Consider the following 27643-nt stretch of genomic DNA (forward strand, 5'->3'; position numbering starts at 1 on the left):
ATAGATCATTGTAGAAATGTATTATAAATTTATTCAGCGCCCTTGAGGTGATTTTGCACAAAAACGGCGTTATACAAATCATCCAAATATTATTATTATTATTAACTTAGCAATCGCAATATTACTAAGTGCTTCTGAAGGCGAAACATCTGCCACTTGTGTTTTAGCTGATAATTATTAAATATAAGGGGATAGATACAAAATCTCTGGACAAAAATTGAAATTTACAAACATTACATTTTCAGCTATAACAACGTCAATAAAGTCGTTTTTTCGATCATAGCCCATATGAATTGCTTTCTGAATGCTCATGGCAACCGGTCTGCCAAAGTTCAACAGATATAAATGCATTATGTACAAATTTTTACAATTCAATTTACAATATATTCGACAAGTGTATACCCATTTCCACACCTCGCACTACGGCACACAGAGTATATCCTAAGTGGTACACCAATAGTATTATTTCAAATATTAAAATTAAACATATTTTTCATAAGCGATGGAAAAAAATCACGTCACAACTTGGACTATGCTAGTTTTTCAGCCTATCGCTCCATCGTAAAACATGAAATCAGTGAAGCTTTTAAAAATCATTTAACTTCAATGGAAGAAAAATTATCTATCGATCCCAAACAGTTTTGGAAGTACATTTAAGGATCTAAAAAAATCCAACAACTCATTTAAGTCTATGATTCTTGACGGAGAGGAATTGACTACTGATGATAAAATCGCAAATAGTTTTGCGACCTTTTTTTCATCTGTTTACAAAAATGTCCAACCAACTCTCAATATTGACTCTACCCTTCACACTGTACAGATTGGGCCCTCATTCGACCTGGTCAGTATTTCAGAAAAAGATGTTAAGGAGGCACTCTCAAATTTAAAGAAACCTCACTCCATCGGTCCTGACAATATTCCAACATTTATACTAAAGGGTTGTTCCGACCTTTTAATACCACCATTATGTCATCTCTTCAATGTTTGCCTAAAAAACGGGATTCTCCCAGACATCTGGAGATTAACTAAAATAACCCCTATCTACAAGAAGGGAGATAAACGCGATATCCGGAATTATCGACCAGTTGCCGTTCTATGTTCCATCATGAAAATATTCGAGAAAATTCTACATAAATATATACTTAATCACGTTAATCCAATTCTTGATGACCGTCAATATGGTTTTAGACCCCAGATGTCAGTAACATCAAACCTCTTATGCATCTCAGATTTCTTATCACAAACTCTCGAAAATCGGGGACAGGTGGATGTTGCTTATTTCGACCTGGAAAAAGCATTCGACAAGGTTGACATCGACATTCTTCTAAATAAGCTAGCTTCATTTGGTTTTTCCAAAAGACTACTCTGTTTTTTTGCTTCATATTTTCGAAATCGTAGACAGTTTGTTTATTATAAGGGTTCCAGTTCTTTGGAATTCACAGTTTTTTCTGGAGTTCCTCAGGGGTCTATCCTTGGACCACTTCTGTTTCTGATTTTTATCAACGATATTGGTTCAGTCATCACACATTCGCTGTATTTACTATTTGCAGATGACTTGAAACTATATCGTTCAATAAAAAACCATCTTGACTGTATTCTCCTTCAACGTGACATTGACTGCGTCTCAAACTGGGCCAAAATAAATGGCTTGAACTTCAGTACACCCAAGTGCAATATCGTCTCCTATACAAGATCAAAGAAACCGCATGTATTTGAATATACAATCAATGAAATTATTCTCCAACACCTAAATCAAATCAAAGATCTAGGAGTTATTTACGACAGCAAACTAACCTTTCACCAACACATCGATGATTTAATAAGCAGAGGATACAGGCTTCTCGGCTTCGTAATTAGAAACTCATATCCGTTTCGTAACACAAAAACACTGACGTTATTATATAACACACTAGTCCTAAGTGTACTTGAATCAAACTCGATCATCTGGGCTCCACATGAATTAACATACACTTTACGCATTGAAAGAGTCCATAAAAAAATTTTAAGGTTTTTATTCTCGTGGCTCTATGGACGTTACCCTTGGCTTTACCCATCGATTTATATATTAGGCATGACCAATTACCACTCCCTAGAGACACGTAGAGGTATTGCTTTGCTTAAATATTTTTTCCAACTAATAAACGGTCACTTATCTAATAATGAGATACTGGCCCAATTAAATTTTTTTGTACCAGAGTCTCACTCTCGAGGACGTCATCACAATCTTCTATATAGTAGAGCAAGCCGCACTAATTTATTAATGAACTCACCTGTGGGGAGAGCTACGTGCTTTTTGAATGCGGTAGATAAGAAATTAGATTTATTTTTTGTGTCCTATAGCGCATTTACGAGATTTTTGGCATTGCATATACACTGCATAAATGGTACAATTATAACGTCTTAGGCTTTATTACCTGTAATTGTTATAAATAAATGTACTAATTATATATATAAATAAATAAATAAATAAATATAAAAGTCACAAGTCGTCACTGCTTCAAGAGAACATTTCTAGAGAAGGGTTTTAATGCAATAAAAACGTGTCCATATAATAACTTGTTACTTCACTAATTTTGTAAATCGCCAGCACAAAACCCCCAAACCTTTTGATACTAATCATATATCATAAATATTTGTTATTGATATAAAAAAAATCCCCTTGATCGCGTGCATTCTATGCAACCAAATAAAAAGATCTCGTTCTATTCACAAAGAACCCGAAAAAGTAAATCTACACGCGTCGGTCTTTTGTCCGACACGCGATTAAACTTTAAAAAAACTCATTGAAAACCTCAACATGGTCTATCTCGACCCGATCTTGAAAACCCATCGTATCAAATTCCCCCCTTAAAAATCGCATAAATAAAACTAAGGTCAAAATGAATAAAATTACGCAAGAAAAATAATTTGCTTACAATGTAATAAAAGCGTAACGTCCGTTATTGAAAGGCGGAAATAAGAACTTCCTTTTCTTGATCTTTCCTTTATTCTCTATAACCTTGGGTAGGTACTACCCGCTACAATTTATCCAGCACGTGAATAAAAGGTGCAGAAATTTTTGTCTATGCCCGTAAATAAATACTCCGCGGGGTTTTTTTGCGCCAGAAACGAGGGGCTAGGGGACCCTGCTAACTGACCATCGCTCAATGGCTATCGAATATTGAAAAAAAGACAGATTATATAAGTAATCTATTCCCTAAAAATTCGTGCATTCAATGCAGGAACAAGGGGAGACAATCACAGTCGCTCGAGAGCCAGAAAGAAGGGAAAAAATATATAGGCACAATCTGCGGAACATGGTGGTATTACTGAGGGGTATTGGTGTTTTTTTGTTGCATTTTTGGAAGCTGCTTTTCGAGGGGATGTCGGGACAATGGCGTCGCGGGCACACTTCGAGCACGCTTTGTTCCGACCCTAAAGTAACCTCTAAAAAGACTGACCGGAGAGGGTTTTTTTGATGATTTTTTCGACCCCGACCGGTGGTGCTCAGTCCCCAGTCCGTTGGCGACGACTCCTATGTAAAATTGGCTATTCTGCGCGCGTAGGTACTCGGCTGCGTGCATAATCGGGGAATTATCGCTCGTTTTATTATATTTCTGATTTAGAGTATTTTTTTTACCTTTTGTAGGGCAGATAGTACGTCCAAGAGAGTAGACAATTAAATGGACGTCAGTAAGTAATGTGTTGCATGTAGATTGTAGCAGACCCATCCGTTCCACAAATTGATTGACAAGTAAATTTGTCACCTCTGGGAATAATATATTTCTCACGAAGTTAAAAATATTTAAATGAAAAAAACATTTAAACCAAGTCCCATCTTGATAAAATGTCATGAAGTGAATATGTATTGTCGGTAGTTTTTTATTATAAAAATTTTATTGGTTGTCTTGCGCATGAATTTCTACGTTTTTTGCTTGAATGGAGAAGTAGGAACCTATTTAGCACATTGATGCAATATATAGATAAGCATATTTGTAATGTAATTTAAAATCGTAACGTATTTTAATTGTAATATAGCTGGTAATATATTTCCAATTAAATAATTTGCCATTTTTTTCTTGCTATTTTGTCATTAATTTTTTTTTAAACTTATAATTAAAATGGACGTGAACTACCTCAGAATCTGCAGCATACAATAAAATATATTTAGTTACATGGTTACATGATAATTCAACACAATAACAATTCAACACACCTTTAAAAAGTCATTAAAAGAGTTTTCTTTAATAACTTTTTATGACTTTCGTCACTTTTTAAAGGGGAGTTGAACTGTCATTTTGATTGTTATCCGGTCACCAATTCTTTTAAATAATTTCGTTCGTATCTTTCAAGTACTTACCTATTTTTTGTCGCAATTTGAAGCTAATTATTCTATAATAATTCATCTTTTGAAATTTCCGCTTGTTTCTGATCTAAAACGTCTAAATGTGGCACTTTATAGTTTTTTCTCGATATTCCCGTGTCCAGATGTCCCCAAATCCCTTCCTCGTTGAGGTTTAGCAATAAGGTGCCACGACATGGATTTATAGCTTTATTTTTCATTCATAGTATGCCATTTTTTCTGTCCGACACTCTTCAGAAGAAATCCGTTGCCGTCGATGTCTTTTGCTTCAGCTGTTCATTTCGAGGAACCAGCCGCCATTTTTTCTTCGATTTCAATTTGGAAGCTTTTATTTATTTTTCCTTCATCGATATTCAAACTTATTTCAAGACTCCGGTAGGAACTGAGAGTTGTCTACGGAAATAAATAAGTTAGGTATTTAAATTAATGGTTAATAAATTTAGTACCTATTTATTGGAAAACATTATAAAGAAACTTATTAATAAAGTCATGTTTGTATCCATTTTTTGCTATATGAAATAAAGGTAATTGTAAGAATTTATCATGATTTAGAGATTATTAAAATATGTTAATTTGCAGTGTTTAATAGAGATTAATATGATAATTTGCAGTGATAGAAATTAGAATAGAGATTTATGTGTTAATTTGCAGCGTTTAATCTCTAGATTAATATGTTAATTTGAAGTGTTCAATACAGATTATTATGTAAATTTGCAGTGTTTAATAGAGATTAATATGTTAATTTGCAGTGTTTAATACAGATTAATATGTTAATTTGCAGTATTTAATAGAGATTAATATGTTAATTTACAAGATTATTAAAAAGATTATAACCATAAAACTATGATTTTCCGAAACAGTAAATGCAGTATTATCCCAATACGTGAGGAAAATAGTTAGGTACTACTTTGTAAAGTGTGTAGTTTATACGGGTCCCTTTTTAAATAAAGATGTCGCAGCGGTCAGATAATCCCAGACTAAAAAAGCAGTCTTTTACGGTGGCAACACTTTCAAAGATTCAAAAAAGGAATTTGGAATAAAGCTTCCCGCTTTGTGAAGGAATAAAGCACGAATGTGGGTCAACAGCTCATGCTAGCACGACCTAAGCCGTTTTTTCTTATTTTTTGGGTTGTTGACATTATTTTGAAATGTCTTCGTTGTGAGTTTCAACGAAGCATATCAATTTGCCGGTTTTTAAGCCATTTTGACTTTGAAATGTGTTTGGGATGAGCAGGTGGTGGGTGTGGAATTTATAGGTGATTTCTAGGCTCAGTGGACTTGGTAGGTACTTACTCTGTAGAGCACAATATATTTGTTTGTGTATTAATTTATTTAACCCTCCACACAGCATCCCCAAAGATGACATAGGCCCCGAGGGAAATTATTTTCTTCAGGGCCTCCTGTGTGGAGTAAATATAAAAAAAAAAAAAAAATTTAGTCACCTTCTCCAAAAAACGGTAATACACTAATACCTACATTACTAAAAAAATTACAAATTTGATATACATGTATAAATATACAAAGGTCATGGAGTCAGTTTTACTATTTTGACACATACGTCAATAGATACTCGTAGTTGCTAAACTGTGTAAGGCGATGCCATACTTAGAAATGCAAAATCATGTGTTTTTGGTTTTGTGCGCCTAGAAATGTTTCAGATGCTTTAATTAAATACTGCGTGTAGAATACATCTTGACCTTTGAAATAATCGAATATTTTTTAGATAAGTCTTTTTATAAGCCCAGAAAAAAATAATGTAAAGGCCAATGAAAACTGCTTTAAAGTTCAAAGCTCCTACTTACGAACCCATTTTGATTTATAATTTTTTTGTATAATGTGGCAAATTAAGTTATTTATAAAATTATCGGAAAAAATTAAATATTCTTGCCTGAACATCCACAAAATAAAATAAAAGGCACTTTTTGGCCATGTTTTTTTCTTCTTTTAAATCAAAACAGGCGGATGGTGTTAAGCGGGAATTTAAACCTTATCGCCATCTATGTAAGGGTTGTTATTGATAGCGGCTCAATTTTAAATATTACACGACGTAGTGCATCGCCTTGCGACTTTGAAAATGTCGATGGCCAATGCAGAATCGTTAAGCCCCCGCATACTCCGCATCTACCGATTTACAAACAAGTTTGTCGTTAACTCTTTAAGTTTTTAAATTCCGAAAAAATATATGTTATTTTATCTATGCATGTGTTATGCCAAAACGTTAATTACATAAAATTCCCTCGGTAGGAAAAAATCGCAAAGTAAGCTCCGAAAATTATTTAAAACACGTTTTATTTTGTTATTTAATATGTTATAGGCATGAAAAAATTCACAGTGTATCTTTAAATGCAACTAAAGCATTTGTCGAGAGATTTTTGCTCTATTTCAAACGAGTTGTGTTTTATTAAATATTTTCATTTTTTATATTAGCGCGCTCCCTCTAACATTCGTTTTTAAATATCTCCCTTTCAAACCATCTTTGAACGCTTACTACTGGTCTTTTACCAGTTGAGTCGCTCGCTTCGGAGCATATAAAATTGCAAGGAATCTCCCACAAGCATACTTGCTAGGCACAAATAACTTAACCTCTTTCAACATGGGTGGGTAATTTGTTTATTTGAAGCTGCAAAAACTCTTGAACGATGAGGTCTGACGTTATGAAATTAACACACCACTTTCTGTCTGAAATTTCTAGATCAAAGCGATCATCTTCAGTTCACAGCTTAATTTCTGTCACGAACTATTGCTTTAGTAAAAGGTACCTGTTTATCTATGTAATACTATTTATTAATCATGAATGTATTTTCAATCCTTGCCACACTTTAAATACTATTTTCACGTTTGCCACCCACACTTCCAAATTCAAAAACCAGCCGTCACGTTGATTCCCGCAAAAAATGCAATTTGGCGCAATACAAATATGGACGCTTGCATCGTCATGCATTCAATTGTATTTAACATCTAAAGAACTCTGTCCCCAAGAAATCGAGTTGATCAATCAAAAATGGTGACACATCGCCAACAATAAAACGTTTCCACATTATATAGTATCATACGCAAACAATTCACCCACGTTTAGTTAAAAATTCAATTCAAAACTAACCCTCGTTTCAATAGATCGATTCAGAACATTTCGCACTCCCGCTTCTACACTGCTATAAGTCAAAAATCGATTGCTTTGGTTGTAAGATACCTTCGAAAGAATAACATGATTGAGAGACGAGATTGCCGGCCTTACGAATGAATTAACAGGTTTCTTGATAAACTTTTAGTAAATTATGAATATATTATCATGATGTCGGAACACGTATTCATTAAAATACGAATATTTTTGTATTACTAGCTGTCATTTACCCGGCGTTGCTCAACTTTTCTCTACTTTCTATAAATATAATATGCATGTATTATATTTATAAACCTTCCGGAAGAAATTCTCTAAATGATAGATCTCTGTCAAAATCCGTTGCGTAGTTTAGAAGAACTGTTAATCAGCTGTGTAAAATTTAAAACATGTTTTTTAGTGAGGCCCTTAGTGTGAAGTAACTCACTCGAAGAACGGATTTTTTCGCTGAATTTGAACAAATCGTCAAATAAAAATTATCCATTCAAATTCTTATATTATTTTACTATCGGCCTATTGTTTTTCAGAACTAGAAAAGAACTTGAAAATTTACTTTAAAATGTAATAAAACGTTAAAATTCTGTGAAACTGACCTTAAGAGGAAGCTACAAGCCAAAAATGTGTATATTCTTGGTATACCTTATATCGTAAGTAATAGGCTTTAAAATCGCTTGACAAACGGAGTCTAGAAACGTTCCATTTCAAGAAAAAACTGGTTTTTACTTATTTTGTAAATAATTTTATAAGAAAGCAAAAAAGTTAATCGAGTAAAACTGTCACAGATAATCTTAGCTATAAAATTGTATCTTTTAAAAGTTGTTTTCTTTATGCGTTCATACATTTCTGTTGAAAAAATATTTTTTGTAGTAGTTTGCACTTATATTTTTTATTGAGTAATTTATTTTTTTATTTGTATTCTACTCAAGGGAAGCGATAGAAAAACCTTCAATTTAACTAAAGCATATTTTTTGGTTTTCATAATGTACCTACACCAATTCGTTGTAAAAATTAATCAAAATAGTGATTTGGCATTAAGCTTCGCCTTAATTGAATTTTTAAAAAATCTCCTGGTTAATAGTCTATGATCAATTCGCTCGGCCACTAATAAAAATACCAGTCTGATAAGTAGAACAAAATGGATATGAAATCTTAGTTTGACATATTTTGAGTTATGGCAGTGCAGTTGCGGGAGTGCGATTCGTTGGTCGTTTTAGATTTTTTGTCGCAGATGAAGTATGAAAAATTGCAACGAATGATATTAAAGAATTATTTATACGAATGATCCCTGTAAAGTCATAACTAAAGATGCAGTTAGAATGGATGGCTGATGGAGTGAAACTAATTTATTGAAGGATGCACTTCGCGTTTTTAAATGTTTGACAGCGTTATGATGCAGTTTTTGGAGGATAAATAATGATACTTTTATTGTGTCTGTGCTTATAACTTATAAATTAGAGATGTTTGCTTCGTATTGTTTAATGTCAAATGGTGTCAAATTAAAGATGGTGGCCGTGTTGGAAACTACCTTTTTATCCCGCCAGAGTTCGCGTCAGTTCGCATTAGCGCGGATCTTACTAGGAGCTGTCAAATCGGAATAATCAATATTATGGTAGGTACATATATACCTGCTTGAATGAAGTGACGTTTCATTGGACAATTTGTATAATTCTTTGTTTGAAATATATATAATATTGTAATATGGTTTAACATTAAGTAGGTACCTACCATAATAGAAGTAATGCTCGGATCGGGCATAAAGCAGAAGGGTATGTATGATGTATGAATGTGAATGAGGTAAGGATTGTGTGCCAATACTGAGTTGTTTGGCGTCTCTCTCTGTCTACCCCTGCGCAGTGCCAGCCCTGAACCAAACGGAACCTGGCGCGAGTTAAATTTTGGCGCCCCTAGTCAAAACCAGTAGACGCCCTGGCCCTAGGTGGTAGGTGGTGGGTGTTAGGTAGTAGGTGTAGACGTGTTAGGTTAGGTATTATCAGCGCCTTTGAAATTCGGCGCCCGGAGAGAACTGCTCCAAATGGAACGGTGTTGTGGTTAGTTGGATGTACGATGTTGGCGACACGCGTGGATTTATATACTAATAATTCATGGCCCATCACCCTTGCTTCTATTATCTATGAACAATCTCAAAATGCATCCCAATCCTAGTAGTAGTTCTGTGAACAGATTCGTATTTTCGATAATTTGTAATATGTAACTAAGTACCTATCTACTTAAATACCTACCAATATAATTAATAAACACGACGATTTCACATTTGAAAAAAGAATACTATTTATTTTACTTTGCACATTAAAACGGCCACCATCTTGAACCGGAACTGGAACGCGACAAACAAATTTAAAGATGAAATGACAAATGGTCATGTCATTTTTAGGTGAATACTAAATCTCCAGCTCGCAGGTGTTTCTCAACAGACTTGATAGTCTTATATCGAGATTTATACAGATTTGAAAGCAGAGATAGAGAGGTAGCAAAATACAAAGTGACCGAGACCATTGTAAAAGGTCGCTGGATATCTATTTCGCCTTGTGTTGCGGATTTATACCTACTGTGATATAGCACAAGCCAAAGCTCGGCCGGCATAAGGCCAGGGTGGACTTGGGCAGGTGGAACATTGTAGAAAATAAGGGTATATTATCTTGTTGTTGCCATAGTATAAAGAAGAACACGATAAATACGATGTTGGCGTATAACGTCATCTAAAACTCAATAATTAGTTTAATTTATTGTTTTGGTCTGTGAGACATTTGAGGCCACACGAGACGAGGAAATTCTATTAAATTTATTTATACTGGATTTTTATAGATGATCTCACTTATGTGAGAACAATCCAGTTTTAAAAAGTCAGTTAAAAGACAAAGAGGCGATTACAAAAATCTTCTCATACATAGTATACATTAATTTCCATACATCTAAATAAAGATTCAAAGACAAAAACAAAACAATTATTCAATTACATTAAACCACACTCAAATGTCACATAGCACAAAGAGACACAAATGGAGTTACAAGTAATACATTATATAATTAGCGCAACATATTTTTAGCAACAGCAGAACATTATTTCATTCAACCTTGTTGAACAAGCTTTTAAAGATTGGTATTCACGGCAATCTTTATCGTTGGCTCTCTTCTTATATCTCCAACCGTAGTCAAATAGTAGTGGTTGCTGGATTTAAATCCGACTCTGTTGCTGTAACATCGGGAGTTCCTCAAGGCAGCCTGTTAGGACCGTTACTATTTAATATCTATATCAATGATATTGGTCACTGCTTTTTACACTCGCAGACCATCCTATATGCAGATGACATGAAAATCTTCTCACCTATAAAATCAATCGAAGACTGTCACAAGCTGCAAAAGGATTTACAACGTTTAAACGCGTATGTTAATGCCCATTGTCTGGAATTAAATATATCCAAATGCTTCATCGTACGCTTTACTAGAAACAAAAACATATTTATACACGAATACTCAATTAATCATCAACCTTTATCTACCAAATCAGAAATTAAGGACCTTGGGGTTATACTTGATAGTAAACTGAATTTCAATAAACATATTGACCACGTAGTCACTAACGCATCTTCTATGCTGGGTTTCATAATCCGTTCCTGTAAACAATTCAAAGACATTGCTACTTTCAAAACACTGTATTTCTCATACGCTCGTAGTATCCTTGAATACGCATCACAAGTGTGGAACCCAGGCTATGCAATACATAAAAATAGAATTGAAAGTGTTCAAAATAGATTTTTAAGGTACCTTAATTTCCGCTCTTTTCGATCTCATATCAGTAATGAAGACTCTGCAAAGTTCTTCAATATACAGACGTTAACTTTCCGAAGAAATGTAGCAGATTTGGTAATGTTATTCAAAATTACACACAATTTAATCGATAGTCCTGATCTTCTTCAACGCCTATTATTCCATGTTCCCAATCGCAACAGCAGACAGTCGCTTACTTTTAATCTCCCTCATTGTAAGACAAATTCCAAACAAAACTCATTTATCTACAGATCCACACACTTTTTTAACTTAAATTATAACCATATTGACATATTTAACTCGACTTTACGCGACATAAAACAAAAACTCAATAATCAACAAAACTCAAACTAGTTCAATTCCTATATATTCCCGTCCTTTGCCTCTTAATCCTTATCCTATATTTCCCCCTCCTCCCCCCCACCCTCCTTTATTTTAATATTTTTAATATTTCCTAACTAAACAAGAAATTAATTTAAGAGAACATCTCTATGCCATTGTACACCATTGTAACACCATTAACTATTCATCAGTGGAAAGTTCATAATTGGCATAATTAATAATATTATTATTGTATCATTATATAATTACAGATTTGCTGTCAACTTTTCCAAATAAATAAATAAATAAATAAATTTCTGAATTGGTATAAAATGTATATTTCAGCACACTCTATCTTATTATATAGTCGACACATTTGGGAGGGCTAAAATAAGTGATGTATTAATAGGTACTTCCTTTAGTCGGACTTTTAATTTCTAATACAAAACTGTTCGCTCCGTTCACTTTTACCTTTTTGAAATTCACTTTCTTGACTGTAATTGATTGTAATTTCTGTGGTCTAGATTTCAGAACTTTTCAACATTAGTTCACATAATATGTTCTGGTTGTCCCTCTCTAAACAAATATCTTTAAAACAAACTCCTATCAAACCTCATCTAAAACTGCCTCCCCTCCGTTCAATATATCTTCTCTTCTAAGTCTGAACCAATCTTCATAGATAATTATGAAATTTACCCGTATCAGGTAATTCCGTTAATGGAGGACTTGGCTCTAACAAAAAAATGTCTAAAGAAGCGAAGTTATCAGTCCACAACGGAGTGCTGGTACCTACCCTGATCTATGGAAGTGAGGCATGGAACTGGCAAAGAAAGGATGAAAGTAGATTGAATGCTGTTGAAATGAGATCCCTGAGGCTTATGTGTGGTAAAACCATGTTTGATCGTGTGAGGAATGTGGAGATCCGCTAAGAGTGCAAGGCTGATGTAAGCGTAATGAGTAAGATCAAGAAAGGGACGCTTAGATGGTTTGGGCATGTAGAGCGAATGAGCGAAGAAAGGAGTGTAAGGAGAATATACGATGCAAATGTGAATGGTAGCAGAAGTGGGGGACGCCCGAGGAATACATGGCACGACCAAGTGAATCAGATACTTGAGTCGGGCCATGTCAAGAGTCAGAATAATAGAAGAGTATGTATGAGACGATGTATGAATGTGAATGAGGCAAGAAGTGTGCGCCAAGACCGAGTTGTTTGGCGGTCCGTCCTCTCTGCCTACCCCTGCGGGGAAACGGCGTGATGGTTAGTTAGTTAGTTACCCGTATCTATGATAGCGTGATGGTTAGTTCATTCTTTTACCAGTCAAATTAATATAAATAAATTCACATTGCCTCTCTCGTAGGACGGGTTGTTCGGAGAATTTGAACAATTCTTCAAATTTCAAAGTTAATTTTCAAGTTCTGTTATTATTTCAGTTCTGTCATGCAACTAGCCTATAGTGATATAATAACAGAACTTGAATAAGACTTTCACAGAACCCGGAAATGAACGTTGAAATTTGATGAATTGTTCAAATTCTCCCAAACAACCCGTCCTTAGTTTAACCAGAATCATTGAAAAAATAAACTTTTTCATCATCATTAGGAAATTCAAATTCATCGTATGTAAATCATCGATATACAATGTCAGTCGGTGTAAGAGAGACATAGCGTGTGCTAAATGGACTAGAACCAAAATGTACTAAATCAGTGGTGACATCGGTTTCCACTCAAATCTACATGAAAGAATTCTGATATTAGAAAAACAAACTCAGCAGAAATACACCGGAATTACACAGACACGCACATAATAAATACACCTATGTCACCTATGTTTATATCTTCAGTCATAGGTACTTTTTATCTCATTACCTCACAAGAGTCCCAACTGCTCCTAGGCGATACTGAAAGTATCTATCAGTGTGGAATGCGTTGCAAATAGGCTTAGTATTATTTTTAATTAACACATTGTGAAATAACACAAATTAATCTTATAAAGTTTACAACCTCACGTCGTGCTTTGTACCCGCGAACTCCGGATTCGTATCTGAGAATTGTAAGCACTCAAATGCCGCGGAAACCTAAAATTATCTTCTTAAAATATTGTACAGCTTGACATACTTATCCCTGAAGGCGGAGTTTACTTCTTGCGAAACCCTTCACCGGTCACCGCCATATCGATTACGTTTCAGTCATTGGATGTAGAGCAAAATAAAATCTGTATTTATCGTTTGTCGATCTAATACTATACAACTAATTTTACAATAAATTTAACTAGCTTAGAAACTTACCTTTTATCCCTGGCGGCAAGAAGTGCAACTATTACTTTATAGTTTTGCGTCGGAACGCTAGATGGCGTACATTGTCTCTTTCACCTTGCGACATCTATTGACAGTTTAAATAAACAAAACTAGCCTAGAAACTTATACTTTAGTTTCGTAACGCTAGATGGCGTAAGTAGTCTAATCCTTTTTGCGACATCTATTGACAATTTAAATAAGCACAACTAGTCAAGGAATTGAGCTTTATTCCCTAGCAATAAAAAACCAATTTTTTTCGAAAAAAATGTCTTTATACATATATTTATAAAAATACACTATCACTCCAACGGTATTAGTCAATTATCACTTCAGTCCTTTGCTGTCTTTTCACATCACTGTCCAATCTGTAATCTCAGTGAGATGAATGATGCTGCAACAATTATTGCATCTCCCCACAGTTGGTGATGGTGATCTTCTCGGATGTGGTTCCACTCTTGCTGCCGTAGTTCTCTACCTTCTTCACCACGTGCATGCCAGATATCACGTGGCCGAATACCACGTGTTTTCCATCTAGCCAGTCCGTCCTGGGAATGAAATAAAATAATGGTAGTTTCAATACAACAAAATTGTTGTTAATAGTTCTTCTAAATCAGAGGTTCCTAAAGTGGTCTATATGGACCCCCAGGGGTCGATATCAGCTTGCTGGGGGTCAGCGAGAAAAAAATTTGGGGGTCCACAAGATTCAAATGGGGGTACATATGAGCGGACCCCCATTTACCTCAACTCAATATTTAGGAGTTCCGTAAATGACACAATACACCTAACACAAATAACACAGTTTACGTAATACTAATAATAGACTGAGAAATTACTTATTTGATATTTGTATGTTTATATATCGTTAAGTTGTTTATTGAGGTATATAAATAGAGTCTACGTTCCTTTTCTCGTCAGAATTAATATATTGAACCAAAACATTGCACATTGGAAGCCGCGAATTTTCCTAGTTCCCCAACTTGTTTTTGAAAAACGTCCAGGGTAATAATGACGTTCAACATTTAGATGTACTTCACACAGACTTCAAAACTAAATTTGAGTACATTTTGACTGTGGAAATGGAATGTTGAAGAATCGGATATCATATGACAAGAACAACTGATCGGAATAAGCGCTAACTAAGAACTTAAGGGGCAGTTCTGTAGGACCAGCTACAGAAAGAAATTCCCATTGCTTATCCTGCTCCGTTTTCATTTGGTGTAATACCTCCCAAGGGCCCCTCTGTCTGCACATAGCAAAAACAGAGGAACTATATCGTCACCCGGTTGTAGGGCAGACAAGGGAAGGGAATCTTTTACGAAAAAAATAAATGATTATTACATGGGACATTAACAGTTTTACGAAAATTCAATATTCGGAAGGCAGGTCTACGGAAAAAAAAAATTTGGCAAGTGGTCTACGGGGCAAAAAGTTTGGGAGCCTCTGTTCTAAATAAAATCTGCTTTTCACAACAAAACACTTCTAATGGTGGGCACACACCAGAGGCGGCTCTAGGGATTCAGTCGTGGTAGGTCATTTGAAAAAAATGTGTGACTAATCTTCATTTGATATTGTGAAAAATGCCCATATATTATTATCTATATCAATTTGTTGCGTCGCGGACTCTAAATTCATATTATGTTAATATAGTAAATTGGAAATAAATACACAATCCAAGTACTTACAGCAAATTATTTTTAATATTAAATCTCTGGCCATCTCTGGTCCGGAGCCCCTAAATACCTGAAAAAAACCCTTGACTCTGTGCAAAAACGGGCGGTCCGTTTGATAGATTCCCCAATCTTAACAAACGGACTGCAATCTTTAGAGCACAGGCGTCAGGTAGGTATGCTGTCCTTGTTCTATCGGTATTACAATGGAAGATGCTCTGAGGAACTAGCGTCATTGATCCCTTCGGCACCGGTGCGTAGTCGGGATACACGCCAAACGCGCGCCCAACATTTGTACACGGTTGACATTTGTCACATGAGAACGGGTCGCTTCTACGATTCGTTCTTAAGTTCAACAGCTCGGCTGTGGAACGAACTGCCGGCCTCTGTGTTTCCTCCCTCCTACAACATGAGACTCTTCAAGACCCATGTTCACTCCTTCCTCTCCACAAAAAGACCCTCCACACAGCATCCCCAAAGATGACATAGGCCCTGAGGGAAATTATTTTCTTCAGGGCCTCCTGTGTGGAGTTAATATAAAAAAAAAATTATAAAAAAAAAGACATTAAGTTTTAATGTAGTTGTGCACGACATTAAAGTAAATAAAATAAGAGTTTGATTCTATTTGACAATGATCTTTTACGTTTTTTGTTTTGTTTAATTCTACAGCTTCATTCTAAATCGATAGCAACATAAATAATTATTCCAAACCTTTCCCGAACTATCCAATTGAAAAACAATCATTGTTCCACACACTACAAGCGTGTAAAATGAAAAACCTACATTTGTTTATGTCACCATCTCTATAAAACATATAATATTCATCATGTTGTCTCCCTCACGGTCATGACCTAAGCTTCCTAAGCTTTCTTCGGTACCTAATTTTAAAATATAGTGCCATCTCGTTTATTCTATGGCACGCATAGGGACAGAAGATGCCAAAGTGGACATTCTTTAAATTGACCCAGCAAATCGTGTGGACTTGTGATTGAAAGCTTCTATTAGAGACAACAGATGTCACTGCTAGTCACTCGCCGCCGCCGATGTTTCTCGTTACATTTTAAATAAATTAAGAATAAGACCAGTTGTTTTGATGAACATAAATGATTATTATTGTTGTCTTATAATTTTGGGGGGTCAAACACCAATTGACCTAAGGGAAGAACCGCCACTGGCACACACAATCAAGTATACCGTCTAATTTGCATGAGACTTGATCAAGTTAACTTGACCGTGTGTGAATATCAATTTGTGTGCGCATAAGTTAATGGTAGAAGAATTCAGAGACGCTCTAGGAGGACATGGCATGATCAAGAGAATCAAATACTCGAGTCAGGTCGAGTCAAGAGTCAGCATCCACAGGAGTATCTTCTCTGCATACTCCTGCGGAACGGCTTGGTGGTTAGTTAGTAGGTTAGTTTTTCAGGTTATATTTACCTGACAGTGCAGAGGAAGAACTGCGAGCCGTTCGTGTTGGGCCCCGAGTTAGCCATGCTGAGCGTGCCCGGGCCCGTATGCTTCAGCTCAAAGTTCTCATCCTCGAACTTGCGCCCGTAGATGGACTTGCCGCCTGTGCCGTTGTGGTTGGTGAAGTCCCCACCTTGACACATCTATGAGGAGGGTTAAGGAAGACACGGCATACACAATATGGTAAGGGAATGAACGAAACAAATAATTGTTAAGAGCTAACTAACTGACTTGTCGAGTAAAACCCATTCAAAATTTCCATCTGCCTGAAGCCATTGGGACTACAGAACATCCCTATTTGAGGAACGTTGTGAAGCTCAGGGAAGTAGAGGGGAAGAAAGGTTGGAAAGTGCTGACTGTTCAGATTTAGTCACTAAACATAGCCTAAGCCTGAACCTCACCATGGTGATAGTGAGAAGATCATCTGCTCTAGAACAAGATGCAAAAATATTATCATCTAAAGCAAGGCTGCCCAACCCCAGGCCCGCGGGCCACAATGTGGCCGAACGAACGAACGAACTATAAGTGGCCCGCGTGAACCATTTTAAAAAAACCCGCCAATTTGAAAAAGTGTCGCGCGCCCGCGGTAAAACAAACATTGCAGCTTGCGCGCGGTCACCAGTGTTGCCAACGAAGGCGATTTATCGCTATTTAGGCTACTCAGAACGAGAATCAGCGACGAAAAAATCCAACCTGTTGAACTTACTTTTTAAACAAAAATAAACCGGCTTTTGATATAATATTTTTGTGGGGAATTATGTTTTAATTATGGAAATAAGAACCGTCAGGTATTCAGTGGCCCGCCAGTGATTCAAAATCGTCAAAAAGGTTAAAAAGGTTGGGCAGCCTTGATCTAAAGGGTCTGCCATCTAACGTTTTTTTTTTCAACTAGTGCTTATTTCGTGAATGGTAACACTTAGCTCATGTCTGATTTGACAGATAATTAGTGTTATCCTTCCGCTGAACGAATATGGTTGTGTATACGCTTGAACAACGCTGGGAAATATTGCGACCTTACTTTGAAAATCATGGTAATGTTGCAGAATGTGTGCGAAAATTGCGTACGGATTTTGGAAGAAGAGAAGCACCGTCAGCTCCGTATGTTCGTTATCTTGTGAAAAAAGTGAAAGAAACTGGCATCCTCATCGATAAACCAAAGCGTGAAAAGCCAAAAACAGTGCATACACCCTAGAATATTGCTGGTGTGGCAGAAAGTGTGCGTGAAGCGCCATCAACATCAATTCACCATCGTTTTCAACATTGAAGTTACCCACCGCTTTCCCACCCCGGTATAGGTGACTTATGGTCACCCCTTCGGAGTTCTCGCAAGAATCTAATTTTTTTGAATAAACGGCTCTACAATTTAAAGTGAAGTTAGACCTTCAATGTCCCCGCATACGGTGTTAGGAAGCGGTATGCAAGCGCTTACAGATGAGTGACTACAATGGGTGTTATGATCAATGAATACTTCTCAAAAATTTAAAACAAGAACAAATAAACATAGAAAATCAGGACAAAGTTAGAAAGCGTAGAATTCACAGTCTATTTACGAGAACGAAAAAGGGAGAAAAAAGAAAGAGGAACATATTGTACCAAAGTATCAGCAACCTAAAGTAGAGAAAAGAGATGAGAAGTACATGTTAAATAAGAAAAAAAAGAAAAAAATACATGATCAGTAACCATCGCGAATATCGTGTGGTCACCGAATTCAGGTGAGCTGTAAGCAAGAGAAAAAGAAAACACAAAAGAAAAGTGGTTCAATGCCTCGCAGCTGGCAGTCCCGAGGATGGATTGGTGGTGGTTGGGAAGACAAATGCAGGTCCAAGTGCCGCGCCCCTAAGCCGACCTCGTGGTGGTGCCCAGAAGAAAGTATATGGGATGATAGGGATTAACCCTAAAGACCCTAGGGGAGAAAAGCGTCAGGAAGTCGGAGGCAGGGCGGAAGGCACCCAGGTCAGCACGGACTTCCCTCTGACCCACAACCACCCTCAGGGGTGGCACAGATGTCTGGCAGAGTTCCATAAGTGCTAGAGCTTCAGTGAGCTTATGCGGGGACTAGGTCCGTGAACAACCCCTTATGGGGATATCAAACAACACAAAACAAGCAATGGAGTTCAGTTCTGGTCTGAATGGTTTCAAGATCTAAGATAGAAAAAAAAAGAAAAGAAAAAAAAAAGAAAAAAAAAACATACAGTCAGAAAACATTAGTGTCTATTAAGTAGATGAAAATTAACAATCGCAATAAACAATATAAAGTCAACAATTTAACAATCATAAAGTTTTACCTGAAAGAATAAGAGAATTAGATAAAAGAAGTAAAAATAAAAACATATGAAACACATTGTTTGAATTACTATAAAAGTAGATAAGTATATGCTAGAAAGAAGAAACAAGAAACATGTAGAGTTGCCAGTGCCATAAGATTAACTTGAACCATAGTCTGTCATCCTCACTTGTACATTGATTGCAGCAGCTTGGGCAGGGCAATCTCTATCCCCTGTGGGATGGTCGGCAGGTTTTTTGAAACGTGTACAAGTGGCACAGACAGCGGGAAGGGCTTTCTTAGGGCAAGTCTCGTAGTTATGCCCCAAAGTGGCGCAGTGACGGCAGGTTTCATTGTCTTGCTGACAATACTTACTAATGTGCCCATATTGTTGGCATTTGAAACACCTGGTTGCCCCCGTATAATCCCGAGTACGGCAGGCATTCCATCCAAGGAAGCACATACCGCTGTCTATGAGAACTTTTCTGGCTAACGGGTGACATGTAACCACCATGTTCATGGTGGGAGTGTCTCTCTTGCCAAAAAGCGAAACTCGCCGCATGGTTCTAAGATGATCTTCAAGAGAAAGCGTCGTTTGACCTACTAGATTATTGGTAAAGACCTCAGAGAAGAGCTCCTGGTCTGCAGATTGCTCTCCTTTAGGGACATTGTATAAGACAATCTTGGGAAGGCGTCCAAGTGGATTGATCATTTTAAGACCATTTGCAGCGAGCTTCGCTTCGGCCTTCCTGATGTTCTCCAATCCTTTTTTGTCTCTGGCTTGGAAAGCCATGCCAGCACCCTTGATTTTGCGGGACCGAACAATCTGGAAGTCATCTTGTTTAGGGTTGAGAACCTTCTCAAGCTTCTTCAGAGTGTCCTCCGAAGTTTTACCCTCCGGCACCTGAGGATAGAATAGGACAGTCAGCGGTTTCTGAGGAATCGGTCGTTCATGACCGTTCACCAGAATCTTTTTTGAAGCAGGCAGGTTAGCAGCAGCGTTAGCATAGGAGAAAGTCTCCTTATGTAGTGGCATAGTAGGAGCAGGAACTGATCGAGAGTTAATGAGCAGGTCTAGCCTAGTTGTAATGGCCGAACAATTGAATGAATTTTTGTTCACAAAAATTGAAGAGGAGGATATTGGCAACATTTGGTTTCAACAGGACGGCGCTACGTGCCACACAGCCGAAGCTACACTCAATGTTTTTATAGCATTTTCAAAAAAAAAAAAGTTATTTGGCGGACCCTTTACTTATTTACTTACTTACTAACCATCTCACTGTTTCTCCGGAGGGATAGGCAGTCAGGAATGACTTCCACACAACTCAGTCTTGGCACACTCTCCTCGCTTTAATTACATTTAGGCATCGCCTCATACATACTCTGTTATTCAGTATTTGATTCACTTGGTGGTACCATGTATCCTCAGGCATTCCTGAAATCTACCATTCATTTTCACATCATACATATATTCTCCCGACACTGCTGCCTTTGCTTATCCACTTCACACGTCCAAACCATCTAAGCGTTCTTTTCTTATCTTGTTTTAATGAGTCACAAGGAGATCTCCCAAGTATTGTCCCTCATGTTTATAATTTGAGTAAGGGTGTTCAATTTTGTTCATTGCGACCCTCGTGGCAGAGTTAAGGATACAAAGTCGGGTATGACCCTGTGAAAGCTGCTGCCTTGGTAGCCGAAGCCTCGCTCGTGCGTGCAGAGGGCCTTGAAGTTCTCAGCAGTGCGCGGCACTACATCGGCGCGCAGAAGCACCATGATGCGGCCAAGCTCCTTCTTACCAGCGCTTATGTCCAGGTACACCTGCGGATTGCGCTTGCCTGAGATAGCTGGCAGGATCTTGTCACCCGTCTCCTGGAAGATGGAAGGACAGTATTTTATGATTTTTTTCCAGGATTATAGCCAGGTGCATCAATATATCCAGTAGAAATTAGAAGAGCTAGGCTTCCACAATAGGCTACCAACTGCTTACCTACAGCGTATCATAAGATTACTCTGGACACCAAACATATTGCTCACCAAACTAACAACTCCAACCTGAAGAAACTCATGAAAAAAAGTCCTTGTTATACCGATATTTCAATGGGAGATGCTACGAGATAGTAGCATCATAGATTCCTTTGGTAACAGCACAAATGCACAGCTGGGGAACACGCCAAATGCTTGCCCGGTTAACATTTGTCGCAAGAGACGAATTCTTCTTTTGTTCAACAACTCGGTGTCTTGTGTTTCCTGCCTCCTACAACATGTGCGACGCTTCAAGAAGTTCACTCCTTCCTTTCCTAAAGATGACACTACTGTATGGAGTTAACCACTGGAGCGATTTTTGGCATACTATGCCAAGTTTACAAAAACTTTTGAGTGCTCGCTTGTCATATTTACAGAACCTTAAAATATGGGATTAACGACGAAATCTAGGTGGATTCATTAGCTTTAGACCTCAGTAAGAGTTTTAAATGTTTTCATATTAATATTTTGAGGAATGGTATTAATTAAATATTATTGAAAAGTTTATATATGACACCAATAGCTCGAGAGGTTAATAATTTGTTTTTTGTATATTTAGCGTTAACTTAAGGCTCTATTTAACAATTTATCATGTTAGGTATGTGTATGTTTTAAATTCACAATCTCAGTGACTCGGGGAGCCCCTAGAAAGCAAACCCCCGTCATTTGCCATCATTGGAAAGGGTACAATTAATTATCAAGAAATATGTCCAGAAACTTGGCGAATTGTAATCAAGATTTTTTTTAATTGAATAAATTCTTAATTTATTCAGAAACCTTGAATTATTATTATAATAACATAAACATGTAAGCGACAAAAGCACCCCTTACTAAAATTATGGTTGTAATTTATGATACACACAAAACATAAACATATCATAATATCTTATCTTATTACTAGTGAAATATATATATATGTATATCACACATTGTAAATTTATTTATTGAATAAATTGAATTTGTTTAAAAAAAAAAATAAAATAAAATTAATTAAACAAAATTTGACAAAATATTTTATAATAAGCCATATTCTAAAACTTCCGGTAATTGTTTGGTTTCAGTTGTCTCCTTGTACCTTTTAAAAAATCTGCTCAGAAGATTCTCATTTCTGAGCACAAACTGCCTCCTGTTTTATATTATGTTTTTAGTTTTAATATTCTTGTCCTGTCCTGCTGTTATTGTTATTCTAAGTTCTGTCATCGCTTTGTATAAACAGTATATTTAGTGTTATAATATAAGATCTCTATTGGGTAAGGCGCAATGTGGGAATAATTTTAAGAACATGACCTTCTAATACTAAATTAGCTTTTTTAAGTTTGTTATAGTCAAGTGCACTTGAAGTGAAATGACACTAAACTGCGCTATATAAATGCCATGATATGATTATTATTATTTATTCATTTATTTATTTATTCATTTATTCATTTTTTGGGAAATCAACAGTTTATATTTTTACAGATTGTACATAAGTAAAATAGGCAAAATAAAACCAATTACGGATTTCCTCCTTGTGACTTTACGTAAGACAGCATTAGAAGAAATAATTAAATTTATGAGAAATGTGAAGTTATAATTATATAAAATAAAAGAATTGTATAAAATAATAGAACAAAATAATAGAACAAAATAATACAACAAAAATAACAAAAATAAAGGGGAAAAAAAAACTAAAATTTATATAAAATAAAAGATTATCGATACATTGGTAACCATAAGAATACAAACAATATTGTGCATATTAGTTGGTATGTAATTTATTTTAATATTGTTCAATATGTTGTAGAAGACGTCAGTTGCGGATTGAGTATTCAGATGGTTCAGATTATGATCCCAATCAATTTCGTTTAGTTTTGTGTTTATCATTGAATAATCTGCTTTTCTAAATTGTAATACTTGCTTTGTGTTAGTTTTCAGGTTTTTATTTTTATTTTTAATAGGAATTGAAATTAGCAGTGTTTTATGATAAATATCTTCTGGTACTAATGAAATGTTATTGTGAATAATTTTCAGTTGTATGTTACTTAGAGCTAAATCAAGAATGCGATTATTTATATTATTACTCTGAGAGTTATATTGTTGCAGATTATTAAATGATAAAAATTCTATAAAGTTAAAATGGGCGGGATTTAATGAATTGATGGGTTCAGTGTACATATAATCACAGTTGTCATTTATTGGTAACCAAAGTAAGTGAGGTAGGTTGTAGTCTCCCACTATAATGAAACTGTCATTATTGTTATCCGTCATAATCTGTGATACTTTGTTTATGTGAGAAGTAATATTTATAAGATGTATATTGTCAGGTGGGATGTACGAAGTACATATGTGAATTTTTTTACCAGGAAGTGATATATTTACCCATATGTCTTCCGCTTCAGAATCCCATTCTAGTTTTTGATCAGAAATTAATTTACTTTTGACTGCAATTAAAACTCCACCACCGCGATTTTGATTGAGGTTATGATTGATAGTATAATTCTAAAGATTCCATTGTATTAAGTATATAGTGCAGTTAATATAAAGTTGCTGGAAAGTTAGTTGATGGAAATATTGTATGTTTTTAGTTTTTCTAGATCATTATAATTATTTATGCAATGGTGATTTGTGTTTTCATTAAGTCTTACATAAATTTTACAATTTTTGATCCAACAGAATTTGAATTTATTAATTTTGGTAAACTCTCTGACCTTTTTGTAGAGTACTTTGTTTTTATGAGTTAAATGTTCATTTATATAGATCCGTTGTTTTCCATTAAAGTTAATATCCTCTGCTGTTAGGCCCCTTCTTGTCCGGATTGCTGCTATGATTTCGTCTTTCTGTTTCCTGCCCTTTAGTTTTACTATAATATTCCGCGGTCTTCCTTCAATCTTCTCCTTGGGGGTGACTCGGGTGGCGTATTCAATGTCGTCGCTTACTATATTCAATTCTGAATAGATCCTTTTGATAATCTCCGTCAGGTTCTCTTGTTTTTTTTTCTGGTATCCCAATGATCTCTATGTTATTAATGCGTGCGTGTTGTTCGTTAGCATCCAATTGTTTTTGTAATTCTTTAAATTCACTTTGTATTACGGCGTTTTGTTCCAGAGTTTTTTCAAGGTTGTTGTTATTTTTCGTATCAATTTTTTTTTCTAGAGTTAATATTTTATTTTTTAATTCCTCGATTTCTTCTTTATACTCGTTTCTGATGATTTCCAGAAATTGTACCTTAAATTCTTCAAACTTTTTGTCAAGAAGTTGGAGGAGTTGGGTGTCCGTAGTATTTAGTGTTTTTGCAGTTGCTCGTGTAGTCATTTTGGCACGAAATATTAATTAGTATAACTTCACTTCACTATTAAAGCTATTAAAATATAGATATTTAGATTTTAGCTAGAATTTTTTATTTTATTTTGAGATATTTCAAGAGTGAAATAAAAACACGACAGCTGTCATTGAATGTTATTGTTATTATGCAAAAAAAAATATTTAAAATTATCCACAACGCTGTTGACAACGACTACCTTCTGGAAAATGTTCATTTCCACTGTTCAGTTCGAAACACACAGTCAAACAAACTATTCCACATCCCACACAACTAACTACACACAGCATTAATTTTTCAGAAGAACGTGAACAAAATACAATAAGATATTTTCAGACGCCGATTTTTTCCATTCGTCCTTAGCTCAGTTTACTAAATGCATATTGGAGAAAATTAAATCAAATTGTTAGTTACGTACCCTCTCCCTCTGCTGTGTGTAAGATATTTAAGATATCTCAGTTATTTTCATTAACCTTTCCTTATCTGTGGTGTGTATTTACTAGACATTGCTTCTAATAACTTTAATAACTCTATAAATATAATAAATTCTGGGTTCAGATTTTAGGTATTCCTCCGTTATACATTTATGCACTGAATTAAAAACTAAAAAATTTACATAGTTTTCAAATTCAATTAAAAATCAGAGATTTTTGTTAAAAAACGGGAACAAATACACCAATACAATCAACCGTATGACACTGCTACGCAAAGAGTGTGCGAGGAAATGACACGCTATTGGTGTCCCGCTTTAGTTCGCTATGCGGGAACTTGAGAAATCCACACGTCCGCAGTTGTATTTTGATTTAGACCATCGATACCTACGACCGCATAACTGTGTGTGTGCCAGCCACCAGCCAGTCGGTCACAGACCGTCGTTAGATGTGGACTCCTCGCACGTTTTTTTAGCATCTGCCGATGGTTTTTTCATGTTTTCAGCAATTAAATTACAATTATGATCACTTTTGATATAATATATAATAAACATAAGCGATTAGCTATGAATATTCTTTTTTTTTCGATATTAAATCGCTTATTTTAAGATGTGTATTGACTACACAGCACCGGAATGCATGGATTTTTTTAGCACAGTAAGGGAAAGGTTAAACTGTGTAATATATCTCAGTTATTTTTATTAAGGTGTTTTTATGTTTTTCTTTCTGTATGTAACATGAATTTAATGTGGAAACTTCACTGGTTAATTCAACATGTAAAATGTAATTATTTATATAAAATTGTAAAACTGTTTGTTTCCCCAATACACTAAAATAAAAATGAAATAAAATAAAACTGAAGCGATAGAGATGTACGACTAAATGGCGGGAGATTGCCTCCCGGTCCCGCCATGGGCTTGACTTTACAAATCACATTTGTGTAAAAGTTAACATACCTCTTTAGCATCTTCAGGCTTTTCCTCGCTGATGTCATCAGGTTTGGTGCCAGGCGTTCCAGCACCAGCGTGCTTCTGGAGCCAATTATCCTCGCTCCACACAGGTCTGAGGGATCCCTCCTTTATCCTCTGAGGGGTTGCTATATTCACTCTGATGGTTCTGCCAAATAGTTCTGAATCATTCTGTAACAATTTTACTAATCAGTGTTTAATATAAAAACAAGACATTCACTCTTGTTCAACAGGAGTATATTTGGGGATACTGTGTCGTGGTTTTGTGGAAAGGAAGGAGTGAACTTATGTCTTGAAGAGATCCATGTTAGAGGAGGGAGGAAACACAGAGGCTGGCAAATCGTTCCACAGCCGAACTTTTGAACTCAAGAACGAGTTAAACAACCCATTCTCATGTGACAAAAAATGACAACTGTGTACAATTGTTTGGCGCGCATTTGTTGTTTCCCGACTGTGCAGCATTGCCGACGGAATCAATGAGCATCTTCCATTGAAATACTGGTAAGACAAGGACGGCATTCTCACCCCATGGCTGTACTCTAAAGATTGAATACCTATCAAACGGACAGCCGTTTCTGCACATAGAATATGCTAATGATATTGTGAAGAATCCGCAAAACTAGAGACAAAAGCTGGATGCCAGAAGGATCATGAAGAGGTTCTATACTGAGTTAACAGTTGCGAGTATCCTTATTATATGGTAAATCCTCAAAGGTAACCGTAGTTATTGAAATCTTTATAAAAAATACTGATGACAAGTGTTAACCAAAAACCTTTTTTAATTATATCTAAGTTGGTATGTGTTTACCATGTTGTCTATCGAAGCCGCAGCATCTTCTGCATTTTCAAACTCTATAAAAGCAAATCCCCTGTGCTTTTCTGATTCGTAATCCAGCGGAATCTGAATATCAACAATATCACCGAAAGGTATAAAGGCGGCATTTAATACTTTCTCGTCTACTTCCTCCGCCAAACCGCCTACGTAAACGGTTCTTTTCGCTGATTTAGACGACATTTCGCTTTATTTTATTACACTTTTGAAACACAGATTTGAAATGTTTACGAAATTGGTTATGTTTTCATAAAACGCCAAAAATTCGTTTGACATTAAAAACGAAGAGTGTTGCCATTACCAAAATTACAAAAAGAATTAATCGTCGGACAAGTTGGTTCGAATATAACCTAGAGATGGCGATATTGCAATCCTGGCTACAAGGAACCGGTTTCTTTTCAGTCACTGGAACCGTCAATATTTATTGTTATTATGTTTATATTAAAATGGGTTTTGGTAAGGATTTTAAAAATAATCAAACATAATTTTTTTTAGATCTCTCGTTAGAAGCATTCTGTAATATAACATTACAAACCACATGCTTAATCACGTTGAAAGAATCCAACGCAATTTTTGAGTTGTATTAATTTTAGGCTTAGAATTCGTTTGGAAACAATAGATTATGATTTTTTACAACATTAATTAAAAATCGTTGAATTTAAGTGACAGATTTTTTTGACAAATTGTAAATTATCCGTTGGAAAGCTATGATATATTAATGTTGATTCACTTTATTGTTCCTACCACAAAGGGGGTGACAGATTACGCTATAATTTCAGAGCGTTTTATATAACTTCATATTGCTCGCCATACAATCCCATACAGACCTGTCGC

At 35.8% G+C, this 27643-nt stretch overlaps 1 protein-coding gene across 1 annotated transcript; it reads right to left on the reverse strand.

Annotated features, from left to right (window-relative positions):
* Positions 1-14161: 14161 nt before the first annotated feature.
* cyp33 (peptidylprolyl isomerase cyclophilin-33) lies at positions 14162-27097 on the reverse strand. The gene is made up of 5 exons (XM_089647391.1): positions 26786-27097; positions 25966-26148; positions 20912-21127; positions 16966-17138; positions 14162-14406 (listed from the first exon to the last, which is right to left on the reverse strand). Exons 1-5 carry the CDS (start codon positions 26990-26992, stop codon positions 14262-14264), a joined length of 924 nt encoding a protein of 307 aa, XP_089503517.1. The 5' UTR covers positions 26993-27097; the 3' UTR covers positions 14162-14261.
* Between the last annotated feature and the right edge of the window lie 546 nt (positions 27098-27643).

This window comes from Hesperophylax consimilis, chromosome 26, assembly GCF_061612785.1.
Source record: "Hesperophylax consimilis isolate HC1 chromosome 26, BYU_Hcon_1.0, whole genome shotgun sequence".
In the NCBI taxonomy this organism is placed as follows: Eukaryota; Metazoa; Arthropoda; class Insecta; order Trichoptera; family Limnephilidae; genus Hesperophylax; species Hesperophylax consimilis.

Coding starts and splice junctions, on each gene's coding strand:
- cyp33 (XM_089647391.1), bottom strand. CDS start 26,992: ATGTCGTCTAAATCAGCGAAAAGAACCGTTTACGTAGGCGGTTTGGCG. Junction 17,139..20,911: donor ACAGGGTCATACCCGACTTT/GTATCCTTAACT, acceptor CCCTCCTCATAG/ATGTGTCAAGGTGGGGACTT. Junction 14,407..16,965: donor TTCTTCCTCTGCACTGTCAG/GTAAATATAACC, acceptor TTTCATTCCCAG/GACGGACTGGCTAGATGGAA.